This window comes from Chelonia mydas, chromosome 20 (genome assembly GCF_015237465.2).
Source record: "Chelonia mydas isolate rCheMyd1 chromosome 20, rCheMyd1.pri.v2, whole genome shotgun sequence".
Lineage (NCBI taxonomy): Eukaryota > Metazoa > Chordata > Testudines > Cheloniidae > Chelonia > Chelonia mydas.
In genome coordinates, this window is record NC_051260.2 from 17,420,725 (window position 1) to 17,436,993 (window position 16,269).

At 54.1% G+C, this 16,269-nt stretch overlaps 1 protein-coding gene and 1 long non-coding RNA gene across 11 annotated transcripts in view; one reads left to right on the forward strand and one right to left on the reverse strand.

The window, feature by feature from the left end:
* SLC44A2 (solute carrier family 44 member 2) overlaps positions 1-16,269 on the reverse strand; it is a 35,616-nt gene that overhangs the window by 14,462 nt on the left and 4,885 nt on the right. For 3 of the 10 annotated variants that reach the window (XM_037888143.2, XM_043533033.1, XM_037888145.2), the window contains exons 2-8: positions 4,585-4,633; positions 4,215-4,288; positions 2,977-3,061; positions 2,002-2,086; positions 1,238-1,357; positions 984-1,044; positions 224-350 (exon numbers count right to left, since the gene is read on the reverse strand). In XM_037888143.2, the coding sequence (XP_037744071.1) occupies positions 224-350; positions 984-1,044; positions 1,238-1,357; positions 2,002-2,086; positions 2,977-3,061; positions 4,215-4,288; positions 4,585-4,633 (601 nt within the window). Of the gene's footprint in view, positions 1-223; positions 351-983; positions 1,045-1,237; positions 1,358-2,001; positions 2,087-2,557; positions 2,652-2,976; positions 3,062-4,214; positions 4,289-4,584; positions 4,634-9,027; positions 9,290-14,443; positions 14,671-16,269 lie in introns of those variants that run through there. The other 7 variants (XM_037888142.2, XM_043533034.1, XM_043533029.1 and 4 more) reach the window with 7 other exon arrangements.
* Positions 6,959-7,959, forward strand: LOC119564821. The gene is made up of 2 exons (XR_005223672.2): positions 6,959-7,120; positions 7,573-7,959. It is a non-coding gene; the product is annotated as an uncharacterized LOC119564821 (long non-coding RNA).

Sequence of the window (16,269 nt, forward strand, 5' to 3'; positions counted from 1 at the left end):
CTCTGTTTGTTCTGTGTTTGCACAAAGCCTGCCACAGTGGCTTCCTGGTCCAAGACTAAGGCTCTCAGGTGCTACCGCAACACACATAAATAAGCATTATTTCATGGCAACTTATTTACCATGATGCCTTCTGGTCATGTTCTAACGTGACCGAGTTTCCTAACGAAGACAAGCCCAGAGGCACCCAGGATACCTCTCCTCAGAGATGAGGCTCAGAACTCACTTGGCCCCTTCCACCAGCTCTGTCACGTTCCTTTTTGTTTGTCCCCATCCATCATCAAAGGTCGTCTCGTTCCCAACCATGATGACCCCTTTCTTGGTGTTGATTGCTGGTAAACACCTGCGTGCCACTGAGGGACAAAGTACAAGAGACACAGGTGAATTTTGTAGAGCAAAGCAGTCTAATCGCCACTTGCCTCATCAGGAAAATCCAGTACCCTCAGGTAAGGCTAACAGGAAGTGCTTTACACAAGTGTCAATATCACTAACCCCATTTTACTTATATGGAAACTGAGGCACAGATTAGGGAAGGAACTCCGCCACAGTTCCACATCAGATCAGCAGCAGAGCTGGGTTTAGAACCTGGCTGGTTCCCTTGCTCTCATCACCATACTGCACTCCCAAACCCAGCAGCTGGTCTGCTCCTGCTCTTATCTAGCAGTTTAATGGGGGTTTTGCTCAGTACCCTGTCCCAGCTGGTTGGATGTACCACTGGGGGAAGGAAGCTGTACCCTTGTATTTGCAGGTCTCTTCCAAGCAACCTGCAAGGGAATGAACTGGAGCAAATCCTAGGTAGGGGGACACAGACACATGGAGACCAGCTGGTGGTAACACACCTGTGTGCAAAGCTATCTTGGATGTACATTGCCCGCACATGCTGTTGCACAAGAGGCAACAAACCCTGTCTGAACTCACACACGACCCATATTCAGTTCCCGGGAGCCTTCCCAGCCTCTTTTCCTTCGTTCCCTAGTCAGACTTACAAGGTTTGCTGGGAGTGATCATGGCCGGACAGTCTCCATCCCTCAGCACTTCCGGGACGCTCTAGAAGAGAGAGAGACAAGTTTAAATGAAATTCTCGCCTGAAAATTTCTACACCATTCACTCTTCCTCTGGAGAAATATGCAAGCATCAGGTTAACATCAGAGAAAGAAGAGTCTAGAATGGCACCATATTGGGACCAGTTTTGAATAGTTTACTTCTAAAATACATCCCTTTCCTTTAATATAAAACTCACCTTCTGCTGAGTGTTAAATTCTGGGACGCAGAACTGCTTGTAGTATTCAAAGTCTTTGGTGAGCTGTGTCCTGACTTTCAGGTACGTGAGATACCGGTCTGGGCACTTATTCACACAAATCTGAAAGAGTTCAGATATGCACAGTATGTAAGACTGAAAGAACTGAGTGGGGCTGTATAAGATCTAAATATCATTATTAATCAGAGAGGAGCGGATGAGACAGACACAAGGTCACTGCCCCCTCTTGGGTGAGGGGCAGGAGTCTGCTAGCTAGCGTCCTGTCCATTCACTCTCAGCCTACAGTTCAACTCTTGCCCATTGTGCCATTAACCTCAAAGCAAATCACCAGCAGAAGCCACTCATTTTGCTCTTCTTCCTGCACCTTTCCCTGTTGAGGCTCTCAGTTGCTGTTGCAATGCTCAGGCACAACCAAGAGAGGGCATCCCGCACTGTAGCTCCTCTCTCCTTAAACACTGAGAGACACACAAACACCAGGAGACACGTGCTCTACATACCTGGCACAGTACCCAGTGCCCACCCAGTTACAGGATTCACTCATGGCTGACTGGAAAGCAACACCCCCTGCTCCCCGGGCGGTGGTCTGTGTGTTATCTGCAAGGACATTTGCTAAAGATAGCATGTGAGACACTGCAAAGCTCTTATGTAAAACCTTCCAAATGAGAACAAAGCAGGGGTTGGGGCCCCAAGAGAAGCAGCAACAAGTGGTGTTTGGGAGCATGAGAAGCTGCGGAGAGCTGTATTACCTGCTTGGTCGGGCACTGGAACTCCAGCAGTACCAAGGGGCTGGCGCACTTCATGATGTTGAAGTAAAACAGGAAAGGCTTGTTCCTGCAAACAACACAACATTTCAATTTCTGGAATCTCCTGTCCAAGAGGGGAACATGGGACCCAGGAACCTCCCACACCACCTATTCTAGTCCAGGCCTGCAGTGAGACCCTGCGCTGCCTTGCCCATCCAACAGCAGTGGAGAAGTCACATTGTCCTTCCACAGCCACGACAGTCTTGTGGTTTTGAAGCATTTATACTGCTTCCCTTTTCGTATGCCGAAGAGCTGGAGCAGGAATCTAAAGTCAAATGCTGTCCCACCAGGCTGGAGAACCTAGTTCTAATCCTGCTCTTGTATCTAGTTCCCTGGGAAATGGTCTAGAGGTTCATCTCTTGGGGTGAGAGACTCGCAGCAATACACTTCCTGGCTGATTAGAACTGGAGCTGCCACTTGGAAAATCACAGTGACCCACACTTGGGTGTGATTTGAGACTAAAAGGTGGTGTTGCTCAGCCTGGGTCCGTAGCCTCTACCTGCAGCTCTAGTAGTCTCTGCTGGTTTGATCAGAGCTCTTCTCGCTTTGCCTAGTCTCAGGCAGTGGCAAGTGGAGGGGGGTTCTCACACAGCCTGAAAAATGGAAGGTAGCACTGAGCAAACAGATAGGATTGTTGATGTCCCGGTTTATACCTCACAGGAGCTTGGGGGGGGGGGGGGTATAGAGGGAAAAGGGCAAATCCCACAGGCAAATCCTAGCAGCCAGAGGCGGGGAGGGGAGGAGATACAGTTGAATGGGGTTGTAGGGAGCCAAGAAATCAAGGATGTAGTATTTTGAGGCTATATTTCTTCTGGAGGTATTATGGAGCAAAGACAGGACATTACTCAGTGTTCCCATTTAATGGCAAACCAGCTTTCCTTGCAGTCTTTTAAAAGAAGAGTGATCTCAGACACATACTCATTGGGAGTTCCCAGCTGGCCACAGAACTGCCCGCGACTGTCTGTGGGGTAAATCACCTTCCGGGGGTCACCATGTGTCCATGCTGAATGGGAGAAAAAAAAGCTACGATTAACCAGGCAACCTTCATTCCCTTCTCCCACCTCACCTGCTGTATCAACCTGCTGAGTCAACCATTGGCCAAGGACCTCCCCCAGTTAGCAAGTGATCTCATATAAACACCCTCCTCCCCAAACAAATCAGTGGGACAGCCTCATCATGGGTAGCCCCACCCAGAAGTCCCCTCTGTGCTGATTTGACATGACTGTAGATACATGGACCAGTCTCTTCCAGCCTCCTCATGAAACAGGAGCAGATGGAAAACTGAGGTAGGGCATGAAATGACAACCTGCCCTCATGAGTCTTCAGCTGCTGAAGAGCTAAAGGGATTGTCCCAGGGTGGCTGGGCCCTGTGAACAGGCCAGGTCTGGGTCTCTTGTGCCAGAGTCGGTGGGCCCAGTCGAGCTCATTAAAGGGGATAGGGCTCCATATGGGGCTAGAAGTCCTGTCAGAGGACAGGAAGAGGAGTGATTGGGACAGATTGTTCCTGAGGACAGAAGCCACAGAGAAGTGGAGCTAACCCTGGGGATGGATCCCTGGAACAAGGGGCCAGGTGCTCAAGGAGGTAACCCTGGTGCCAGCGTTCCAGAAGAAGGGAAGCTGGGTGAAACTGGGAAGCTGCAAAAAGCAGGATTACCAGAAACCCCTAGGAGGAGAGGCCACAAAACACTAGAACAGAGGTGAGCTGAGGAACTAGTTTTGCTGGTTTGATTAGGTTTGGACAATAAACTTGCTTCAGTAAGACTGGCCATGGCAACATATGCTTGAAAGCTGGGGAGAAGCCCTGCCACGTCACAGTCAGGGATCCTGCCTCGAGGAACAGGGGTGACTCCACCTGCAAGAGGAGAACCATCCCTCCTACCCAGAGACATCATCTGATAGTGGCTGGGCAATGGGAACTGTGCCAAGTACTGCCCTGTGAGCCACCCCCCTCACACACATGTGTAACATCACAACACACTAAGCATTTAATCACTTGTCAACCTGGTGTTTTTACCCCAACCAAGCATCTGCTGTACCCCAATGCCTTTTTAGGGCCTGTCCCCGCCAGGATCTGAGTCTAGAGGTGTCGAGGGTGACAAATGCCACTCTGTTTCCTAAAAAACAGAGAAAGGAAGAGAGGGCCATATGCTACCTACCTACGACTCCCACAATGACATAGCCAAGGATGGCGATGAGGAGGAGGATACAGCAGATGATGTCAGTGCAGCCCCTGAGGGAGGAAGGCGAAGTAAGAACAAGATCAGGCGCTAGCTCCAGAAAAGCAGGGAGACTGGAGCACTCACTATGCCCCCCTGCTTCATCCCAGCACCTCCCTGCAGAAACCACTCCCATCCACATTCCCGCTGCGACGTGGACCCTGTCTCCAAGGTCTCTGCGGCAATCAGCATTCCCCAGTCACCTATTCATATTAGCGCCACCCCAGAGTGTTGGATGAGAACAGGTGTTCTCTGCTCAGCCTGAGGAGCACCCCACTCCTATTGCCAGCTGCTGAGAGGCTGCTCTTACCTGTCATGAATGGGACCTTTGAATGTTGGGTCATATTTCTGTGGCGTCCCTAAAAAGAAGGTAAGAGGACACTGATTAGCCATCCATTTGGAGTAGCATTGGGCCAACAGGGTAAATTTCCACGTCCTTTTCCTTCTACTAGGACCTGTTTTGGAGCTACTTCATACCCAGGAGTAGCAGGAACTTGGCAAATATTGGTGTTGGTTAGAGATGACAAATATCCCTTTCATCAGGTGGCAGGGCAGCTGGTAAACTGAAGCCATGCAAGAGGAAGTGATTTGCCCAAAGGGACACAGCCCATCAGTACAACAGCCAGGAACAGGACACCATTTTCCATGGCTCTAACTACTTGGCAATGCTCCCTCTTTGACCAGTGTTTGCAGCCACCAGACACAGACTGAGCCAAATCTGCCCCTGGTGGGGTACCCATGCAGCCCCGGAGATAACAGAGGGTAGACCTTGGCCCATTGTATTTCCTTTTCAAAATCAGAGTTGTGCATGGCTGCTATGTTATGGTGGGGAAGGTGTGTTGAGGAAGTCTGATTCTAAGTCTAATTGTCATATGTGGCAGTTGAATTTCTTCCCACCAAGAAGAGAAGAACTCAGGATGCTGTGGGGTTAGTAATGAGTTTGGGGCTCTCATGAGCAGGAGAATTTCCATTCTATGAGACAGAGGCAAGAAAGATTCAGAACAGGAAATCCCCTGAAACCACCATTTTCTGGGCTGATCCTAGCCACCCCACAGGAGCACGGGAATTAAGGAAAATGTTAGTTCAGGGATGGGGAAACTTTTTGGCCCTAGGGCCACATTGGTTACAGAAATTGTATGGAGGGCCGGGTAGAGAAGGCTGAGGGAGGCTTATGCCTCCCCAAACAGTGAGGTGTGGCCTGGCCCCCACCCCCTATTCAGCCCCCCGGAACTCCCACCCCCATCCAATCCCCCCTGCTCCCCACCCCTGACTGACCCCAGGACTCATGCATCCTCTTCAAACACCCCTGCTCTCTGCCCCCGACCATCCCCCCAGGATGCCCGTCCCCTATCCAATCTCCCCTGCTCCCCACCCCCTGACTGCCCCCCCGGGGCCCCCCCGCCCCCATCCAACCCTCCCTGCTCTCCCCAACCCACATTAGCTGTGGGGTGGGGGAAAGGGGGCTCAGTCCTTTCCCTGTGCGTTTCCCCTGCTCGTTTTGGCTGCTCTCCTTGGCAGTCGGGCAGGGCTCGCTCCGTGTTTGGGCTTGCTGGAGGTGCATGCTGGAGGTGGAGGGGGGCCCTGGTTTGTTCTGCCCAGCCCCTGTCCCCGGCAGCAGGCCCCAGGCCCCTTGACCGACCCCCAGCTCCTCGCCTCCCCCCCAGAACTCCCTCTGGCCCCGCTAGAGCCATGCCGCCCCGCTGCCCCGCTGGGGGAACTGTGCCTGCGAGGGCAGCAGGGAGGGAGGGGAGCAGAAGGGGAGGGGCCAAGGACTAGGCTCCGCCCTGCTCACCGGGCTGTGGGGAGTCGGGTTGGCTCCTCTGCAAGCTTGTCATGACCCCGCTCCCTGGCAGGAGCTCGGGGGCCAGAGGGAAGGGTCCTGCGGGCCGGATGTGGCCCACGGGCTGGAGTTTGCCCCCCTCTGGTTTAGATATTAGAATTCATAATTTTATTAAGATGATGTTGAAGTAAAAAGAAAACGGTACAGAGTTTAAGCATAGAAGTTTCTGGTTATCAGGGAATAAGGTACAGATTATCAAGGGGTGCGAAATTCGGTTTAGGAACGGGTGGCGTAAGGAATACATAATCTGCAATCTCCCCGATTGGGGGTAAAAGTTTAACAGGTCAAAGTACAGACACTGAGATATGGGGTATGTTGTTCATATAATGGCTATGTTCAGGTGTGGAGTATAATGCGTGGATACGATGATGAGGATGGATTTACCCTCTTTTGGTGGGATTTAATGTTCAGTGAGTTTACGGAGTTTGCCCCCCTTTGGTTTAGATATTAGAATACTACGTCCCTCATCTTGGCACCACGGACGGTGCCGATGGAGGAGGCTGGAAGCAGGTTTCACCTTTACAGCAAAGGCCTGGAGACTACCCAGAACCAGGGAGGAAAATAATCTACCAAGACATAATTTTTCTTCCGATATCCTGGTGTCCAGGGCTGGAAATAATTTGGGGCCTGACTGTAGAACAAGTTTCCACATAGCTCCTCAGCCAATTCTCAGAGAATGTTTCCATTCAGCTCCTGGGAATTTTCCAAGAGAGAAAGTCACCAGAAATGTTTTCAGAGCCTCAAAAGAGGCCCAGGGGCCCCTCAGTCAGGTTACCCAGAGCCAGCTCCAGACCTAGGATAGTAAGTTCTATCTAACCTAGAAATCCCTTCTCTCTACAGGCTGCAACCGCCCTAACCCACCCAAGCACTCCTTGGATGGAATTCAATAGCTGGAGCCAGACTGCTCATTCCATTACCTCCTGCCCTGAGAAGGAGCCACGCACGGATCCCTCTCTGAGAAACCTGGGAGCTGCTGAGATGCCCTAATTCCCGAATCAAAACGTGGGTAAGAGCCAATGCACAAGGCAGGCATACACAGATGCTTTGAAAGTGAAACCAGGTGGATTTCCTGGAAAAACAGGCCAAGGCTAGCATACATACGCCAGAAATTTCAGCTACCTAATGACAGGTTTCAGAGTAGCAGCCGTGTTAGTCTGTATCCGCAAAAAGAACAGGAGGACTTGTGGCACCTTAGAGACTAACAAATTTATCTGAGCATAAGCTTTTGTGAGCTACAGCTCAAATACATTTGTTAGTCTCTAAGGTGCCACAAGTACTCCTTTTCTTTTTGCAGCTACCTTATATACTTGTACTTACAGCTGGCACTTGTGGAAGAGACATGAGTGTGCAATGTTCCTTCTCTGTATGTCTCATACGCACACAGCACCTGCCCTGGTCATCTTGTTTGTGGACAGGCAGTGAAGTGATTTACAAGGCCCCTGTTTTCCTTATCTACAGAGCAGGATTCTTGCCAGCTTCTGGGAACTGTCTGCGCAAACACTCAGAGCAGCTGCATCCCCACCCCCACCAGGGAGAATTTATGCAGAAGAGTTTATAACAGCAGGTCTGCAGCTCCCACTCAGCACTCAAAAGATGCACCATGGCCCATGTGCCAAGCTACAGAGATCACCAAACTCTCAGCAGGACCTGTGGGACCCGTGAAACGAAACAGTTCTTGATTTCTACTCACTGAATTCCCCCCTTTCAGGGGCATCACAATTCACTGCTCAGAGAGTGAGCACTAGTAGCCCTGCTTGGAACTAACAGCATGCTTCAGGCCAAACCTACAGCCCCTCCCTGCTAATCCAGGCCTGGACACTGCCAGTGCATCTCAGTCCTGACTAGCTGCACCCTTCTATTCCAGTCCTGGGCTCCCCGTGCCCCCAGCTCTGCCAACACACCTCGGTTCTGCCCCACCCTGCTCTTCCAGTCCTGGGTCACTCCAGGGCAGCGATGGCTAACTTTGCTGGAACGTTCACCTCCCTAAAAATACCACGCAAGCAGCAACTTTGTGGCAATTACCCCCAAACTAGCCACCCCCCATGCAATGTCTTGGAAAGCATGGTGGGGGGGTTCTCCACCATCTGTGCTGACGCAAGGGGAACTCTGAACCTTTGCAGAAAGGGTGAGGGTCACAGAGGAGAACTGGAAGTCCAGCTTCTCAGCCATCAGGGCCAAGAGACTCCAGGGTTAATTTGTGGCCATGGGAGCCTAAAAGAGGAGGAGCCAGAGCCCAGGGCTATGAACCTAACACAGAGTGACTCACAACAAGGGAGTGACAATTTGTCCACACACAAGTCATGCTGCTTTAACTACACCATGGAAAGCAGTACAAGCCAGCTGGTGTTTATACTGATTACAAAGGTGCTTTTATAGCTGTTCCCCTGCAAGAACGGGAATAAACTGTATGGGTGTAGGGCGCCTTTATACCAGGGCTTAGAGTGTTTTTCTCCATTCAGTCCCAAGGGCAGGGCTCACCACAACTGAAAAGAAATGCAGAGGAAAGGCAGCTGCTGTCTTGTTTCGCCAGGAAGCTGTTTAATTAACTGTAACGCACCATCTCTACCGTCCATGGACCTCAGTTGCTTGTGAAGGAGCCTGATGGTCAGACATTCATTAAAGTTCAGGGACTTTGCAGAGAGCCAGCCATGTCCATCCATGCCCAGATTCCACTCGACTCTCTGCCCATAATCAGAAAGGCATCCGAGCACAGACTGCTCCTGGCAAAGGCCCAAGGCACCCCGGCGAGACAGCACCCGGTTCCCCAGAACTCAGTGCTGTCCCCTGCAGACCCTTGCACACACAGAGGGGAAAGCGAGCACCAGGAGCAGGAAGGGAGCGCAGGAGGCTGGCATAAGCAAGCCCCAGAGAACAGACACACTGGACATTGCTGCACGACGCACACTTTCTTACCGTGTTTGCCATAATAATTCTCTTCGTCTACCCCCATGCCAACGACTCGCTGCAGGAGCTCAGCTCACTTCCTTCCGACTCCCACAGTCAGCTAGGGATCAGTTGCCCAGTCCGCTCTGGTGGCCCCCTCTTCCTGTCTGGCTGAACTGGTCTAACCTGTAATAGGTGTTTAGCAAAAAGCTCCCTTTGCAGGCAGTTTGTGTTGCTCTTTCACATACTGATTCTCTGGCTGTCTTAACCGTCTTTCCGCTTCTCTCTGGGTGTGACTATGGGCAGCCAATAAAAACAGAAGCCCATTCAGCAAACACATTTAAAGGGACAGCAACCACTCCTATAGGATAGGCCTGGGTTGCTGGCCTGATTCTCCCAGGCCCTGTGCCACGTCTGGTCATTTACACCCTGTGCCAAATGCATGCCAAGCGCTCCCGAATCAGAATGGGAACAAAGGTGGAAACATCACCCAAGGTGCAAGGCCAGGGGCCAGTTCAAAAGCAGGACTGAGGCTCTCATAGGATCTCTCAAGATGTCCCTCGGATGGAAGATGTATCAGCTTCTAGCCATCTCGCACGGCCAGACCTGCGGCCAAGCAGAGCTCTGCACAGAAAAATCCCAAACACACAGGATCTGACCTACTGCGAAGAACTTCTCCCCAAAGAAAGGGGTCAATGAAGCAGCTCCGTGCCTTAGTACCAGGGTAGCATGGTGGCAATGGGAGAAGGGAGTCTCACAGACACGCTGTGAACAGTTGTAGCTGCTTAAATCATAAAAAGGCAACGAAATGGGGGAAGTTTTATTGCTTAAAAAAATAAGCTTTTTTACACCCATGCAAATAGGTATGCAGTGCTTTGAGCTGGGCTCTGACCCCCCCTCCACAGCTGGAGTCAGGCTGAATTCTCTTCTCTCTCTCTCTCAATCACGCACGCTTAGCATGTGCAACGGCAGCTACAGGCAGAAAGTCTGAGTTTCTTTTCTTCTGAAAAAGAAACTTTCCTCTCGCAAGCCCTTAATGCAGAGAATGAGGGGAGGGCACAAGTGGGAGAGAGGCGCATCGAGAGGTGCGCGCGCATTTCTGTTCCGCTGACGGGCCGAGGCACTGTGTTTGCACTGGTAGAACTGTGTTGGTTCCTGATACAGTCATACTCCCACAGTCTCTAGTGTGGATGCACTTATACCAGAATAAAGGTGTCTTCCTGCTACACCTTGTTCCCCTTCCTGTATGGCAGGGGTTCTCAAACTGGGGGTCGAGACCCCTCAGGGGGTCGCAAGGTTATTACGTGGGGGGTCGCAAGCTGTCAGCCTTCACCCCAAACCCTGCTTTGCCTCCAGTATTTATAATGGTGTTAAATATATAAAAAAGTGTTTTTAATGTGTAAGGGGGGTCATACTCAGAGGCTTGCTGTGTGAAAGGGGTCACCAGGACAAAAGTCTGAGAACCCCTGCTGTACGGGACTAGCTAGACTGGTACAAGGCACCTTGATATCGGGCTAACCAGGTTCTCACTAGGTGACTCTACCGACAGTTAAGCTTTTGTGTATAGACAAGACCTTAGAATTGTGTCTTTAAAAAAAGCTTTAAGCCTTTCTATCTGTTGTGCTCATCTACCCTCTTTCACACACCCCTAGGAGGCAGGGCTGCTACCGCTGGTGGGCAGATGGGACTGAAGGCCCAGAGAGACTAAGTGACTTGCCCGAGGTCACACAAGGAGCCTGTGGCAGAGCAGGGTTTTGAACCTGGCTCACCTATGTCTCAGGCTAGAGCCCTTCACCACTAGACCTTCTTCTTCTTCCTTTAGCCACCCCACTGGCCGCCGCTGGCACGGGACCAAGGTGTGGGGCTGTGGTTGGGAGCTGTTTCAGCTTGTTTTGTTCTTAACGCCTACTCAGCGCCACTGGCAGACGGTTCTAACTGCCAGCCCCAGCACCTCGACTGACCCTCAGGGTGCACACACCGTGAGCCACGGCAAGGCAGGGATCTACCTCCCGCTGCCTCCTGCCAGTGCCTCAGCTCCATCTCAGCGTCCTCGGTGCCTCTGCTGGGATGGAGAGCAAGAAGCCAGCTGGTACCGGGTCTCTTCGTGGCTGAGACCCACCCGATCCATGTTGCGTCAGGGCGCACGTTCCGATCTGGGGCTGCCATGGAAATCACTGAGCATTGCATGGCCACGGTCAGTCCCCTGAGCCTACAGTTCATTGCTGTGGTTTACCCTCTTCGCTATATTTAGATTGTAAATAAATCTCCACTAGACACATTGACTCAGAGTCAGGAATAGAAACCAGAAGCGCTGACTTCCACCCCTCCCCAACTCTAACCATGAGACCCCACTTCCCTCCCAGAGCTGGGAATAGAACCCAGGAGTCCTGGCTCCCAGCCCCCCCGCTCTAAGCACTAGACAGAAATTCCTTCGGATAGTAACTGAGCCAAAGGTTGACGGTACATCCTGTGCACCCCCCCTAAGCCAGCGCAGAACCCACCTCCCTGCAGCGGTATCAGTTGCTGCTGGGCTATGACCTGGGGCCTGATCGAAGGACGAGCCATAGGAGTGGCTCTTGGAGTCACCAGCTGTAAGCAGCATGTTTCTCGCCACCCTAAGTGCAGGGCAGGAGAGAGAGATTTATGGGCAACCTGTGCCAGTCGCCCGTGAGCCCTTGCCCTGGCAGCAGCTCTGTGCCCCCATTGGCTGGCGGTGACGTCATGGGACAGACTGGTAGGCCACTGATTTACAGCTCCAAAACAAAAGCTGGGATTGGAGGAGTGGGAGAATCCTCGCATCTCTCCTGGAGCTGCTGCCTTGGACTGAGGGATCACCCCCGCCAGGCACCCGCACCCCGCTGCCCAGTGCCAGGCTGCCCCTCAGCACAAGAGAGGGCTGGGGAAAGCCTCAAGAGTGATGGGGAGAGGAGAGAGGCCAGGGCAGAGCCTGCTGGGCCATGAGTCATTCTGCCAGTCAGGCTGCTGCAGGGAGGGTGGGGAGAGAGGAACAAGAAACACATGGGTGTGATGGCATGAGGGAGGCTGATTAACCCCAGCCCAGCGGGTGATGCTCCTAGCCGCTCCCTGAGCCACAGTGCTGGGGGCAGAGGGAGCGAAGCGGGAAGCCTGGAGGGCTGGGACTGAGAGATCCAGGCAGTAGCGGGAGGAAGGATGGTCCAGGGGTTCAGCCTCAGGAGATCTGGCTCAACTCCCCGCTCTGCCACTGACTCCCTGTGTGGTCTTGGCTGAGTCACTTAGTGCCTCGGGTCCCAGCTGTACAACGTGCATAACAGCCCAGGGCTGGGCTAGAGCAGCAGCTCCCATAGCTAGGGCTAGCAGAGATACTGCAAAAAGAACAGGAGGACTTGTGGCACTTTAGAGACTAACCAATTTATTTGAGCATAAGCTTTTGTGAGCTACAGTTCACTTCATCGGATGATACTGTGATGCCACAGCCCTTGGCGTGGCCAGCTGACCTGGCGGGGGGGGGCTGTGACGAAGTGGGACTGTTCTTCATGTTTCCTCTGAATACTGTTGGGGTGCCTCAGTTTCCCCTAGGCAGTTCTTAAGTCTCCAGGTGGTGGGATAAGGGGGTGTAATGGCTGCAGAGCAAAGGGCCAGTGAACACAAATGGCGACACTCTGTCTCCTGGCAACTGATGGCCTGGGCCCTTCCCCCCTGCACGGTGAGAGCTAAAGGGTTGGAGAACAAAGGAATCTGGTGCCCTCCTAGCCCGGGAAAGGGACAAAGCCCAGAGGAGGAGGGGCTGGAGGGTGAGTCAGTTGGGGCTGGCTGGGGACGAGGAGTGAAGGGCAGACGTAGTTGTCTGGCTCACTGCCCCCAAAATGGACCCGGCTGAGGGGTCCTGTTCTCTGCACCTACAAGCTCTGTGTTAGACCATGTTCCTGTTGTCTAATAAACCTCTGTTTTATTGGCTGGCTGAGAGTCCCGTCTGACTGCGAAATTGCGGGGCAGGACCCTCTGGCTTCCCCAGGACCCCGCCTGGGTGGACTTGCTGTGGGAAGCACATGGAGGGGCAGAGGAGGCTGAATGCTCCGAGGTCAGACCCAGGAAAGTGGAAGCCGGGGGAGCTGTGTGTCCTGCAGACAGGCTGCTCCCCGAGAGGAGACTCCCCCAGAGTCCGGCCTGGCTTTGTGGGGAGCAGTTCCAGAGCATCGCCCGGGGACTCCGGGACAGGGGCTGGCTCGGTTATTCACACACCCAGAGCTATTTCGGTTTCTTTTGTCACCCTCTGACATTCCCATCACGTGGCCTTCCCAGGCCCCTCTGGCCATTTTCCTTCCCCAACATGGATTCTGCGGGTTAGTTTCAGTCTCCCTCAGGAGAGGCTCCCGCGGGTGTTTCTCTCCTCACCCCACCAGCCGGGTGGGCACGATCTCATAGCCTCTCCCCTCCGTCCACAAGCTGCAGGCTCTGAGCCCCGAGCCAGCCCCCGTCCCTGCACCCCGGACACGGGCTCACAGCTTTCGGAAGCCATGAGCTGCAGGGCTTGAGGATGAGAATGAGGAGACGGTAGAAAGTGTCACCTCCTGAACCAGCAGCCCAGAGCCTCCGGCCACACACAGTGACAGTCTCCAGACCCCCCATCTCGCTAGGGGCTGCCCCAGGGCCCCAGCCCCAGTGCGTGCTGTTCAGAGGAGGTGGAGAGCAGCATCCTGGCAAGCACAACCTGATCAACAGGAAATGAAGTGGCGCAAATTAAAAGACATGGATGCTGCTGGCTTTTATCTGCATTCAGCCAGGATCAAAGGGGCGCTCGATAGAGAGGCCGTTCCAGAGAAAATGCCAGGAAGCCGCAAGTTTGCAGAGCCCCAGGAAACCCCCAAGGCCCCTTTTCACGGCACGGAACCAGCATATTCCTCGCAGCCCAAAAGTGGAACAACCTCCTCGCACTCATCAGTTCAGCCGCTCCCTGCCCCATTGGCTCTGAGGGGCGCGAGAGCAGGCGCGGGGAAGTGGGGCGTAGCCAGAGATCCCTGAGAAGCCGCGGGCTCGCTGCAGAGCTAAAAGTATCACAACACCAACTTGGTTTTAGTCTGTCCCCCCACAAACACACACACAGCGGCTGCTAGACCAGCCTTGCTGACCCCGCCTGGGCAGGACACGGACAGAAGAGACAAATTCAGCTTAAAGCATTTATCAGATTAAATGGGCTTGGGTTTGTGTCCTATTGTAACAGGGGGGGTTAATTCGGTTTTGGTTTTAAATTGAGAAAGAGTTCGCTGCCTGGGAGAGTGGAGGATCTGTGCCCCTCAACCCTGACCCACAGCCCCTGCTATCCCAGCCCTGCCCCCCAGGCCCGCCGGTGCCCCTCAGCTCTGACCCACAGCCCCCTCTATGCCAGCCCTGCCCCCCATTCCCAACCTGCAGTCCCCCTGCTACCCCAGCCCTGCCCCCCAACTCCACTCATGCCCCTCATCCCGACCTGCAGCCTCACCGAAGTCTGGTCCTGGCTCCCAGCTGAACTCTCCCAACGCCCTTCGCTCCATCCCTGCAGCCGCCTCGTCCGCCTGCCGGCAGAGCAGCCCCAGCCCCAGGCTGTGATGGGTTCTCAGCTCCCCCCTCAGCAGGGCCCTGCTGCTGCCCGTCTTTATCACACCAGCCACCTGCTCCAGGGAGGCTAGTATCCCAGCATGCAATGCTCGGGGCCGTCTCCTGCTCTGGGTGGATCTTCCAGCTGATGCAACGCTGCTATTGTGACCTACGGGCTCTTGACCAGCTTGGGTCAGATGCCCCCCACCCCCATCCCGGTCTGGACAGCCACCCCCTCTTTGTGCCCCAGGACACAGGAAGGACGGTGTGACGAAGTGGGAATGTTCTTAATGTTTTCTCTGACTACTGTGTGGGTGCCTCAGTTTCCCCTAGGCATTTCTTAAGTCTCTAGGTGGTGGGATCAGGGGATGTGATTGTTGCAGAGCCCTAGAGGGCCAGTGGGATGCTGTCTGCCCAGACAATGGCCGACACCCTGTCTTCTGGCAACTCATGGCCTGGGCCCCTCCCCTGCAAAGATGCCAACCAAGGGGTTCGAGAACAAAGAGATCAGGTGGCCTCCTGGCCCGGGAAAGAGACAAAGGCCAGAGGAGGGGCTGCAGAGTTTCAGTTTGGAGCTGGCTGGGGAAATGGAGGGAGGCCCAGATGGGGCTCTGGCCTCCCTGCCCCCCAAGACGGACCCGGCTGAGGAGTCCTATTCTCTGCACCTACAAGCTCTGTTTTAGACCATGTTCCTGTCATCTAATAAACCTTCTGTTTTACCGCCTGGCTGAGAGTCCCGTCTGACTGCGGAGTTGGGGGGCAGGACCCTCCGGCTTCCCCAGGACCCCGCCTGGGCGGACTGGCTGTGGGAAGCGCACGGAGGGGCAGAGGAGGCTGAATGCTCCGAGGTCAGACCCAGGAAGGTGGAAGCTGTGTGAGCTGTGTGTCCTGAAGACAGGCTTCTCACAGAAAGGAGACTGCCCCAGAGTCCCGCCTGGCTTTGTAGGGAGCAGTTCCAGAGCATCGCCTGGGGACTGCGTGACAGAGGGTTCCCCAATTCCAGCCTCCGGGCGCAATCTCAGATTTATTACCTGGGGCCCTTCCTAAAATCAGCAGCTCATCCTGCCATGGCCTGGGCTGCACCTGTGGTGAGGTCAGAGACCTCGAGACCCCAGGGCAAGGGATGCACAGCGGCAGTGGGTACAGGGCATGGGTACAGGTGCTGCAAGTCAGGGTGCCGGGGTGCGGCCGCACCCCCTGGTTTGAAGTGGTTTCCATTCTACACAGCGTTTACAGTTTGGTTCACTGGCTCTCAGCCCCCACTATACAAACTGTTCCATTCCCCCAGGTGTGGGGTCACCCTGCCACGGGTCCTGCTCTGGGCTTAGAGGATGCCAGTTTCCAGAGCTGCCAGTCTGGCACCTGCCCTCCGCTAACAACATCCAGCCCCGAGGTGAGGAAATCCCCCTGCAGGCCCACATGACCCGTGTGGCTTGTAACAGGATGTCATGCCTGCTAGCGCAGCCAGACAAGCAAGAGGCCTGGCCTGTAACAAGTGGCTGTGCCGGGCCTGGGCCCCTCTGATGCTGGGGGCTCTGTGGGGGCCCGTGGACAGCGCTTGCCTCTTTCCAAATCTTCTTGTGGTCCCGGCACCTCTGGCGTTTCCAGCGTCGCAATTCAACACTGTGTGCAGCATTAAACCACCAGCTGTTTGCTGTCCGGGCCCAGGCCTCTGCTGCCCTGACGGGTCCCAGCGTGGCCAGGATCTGCAGCTCTCCC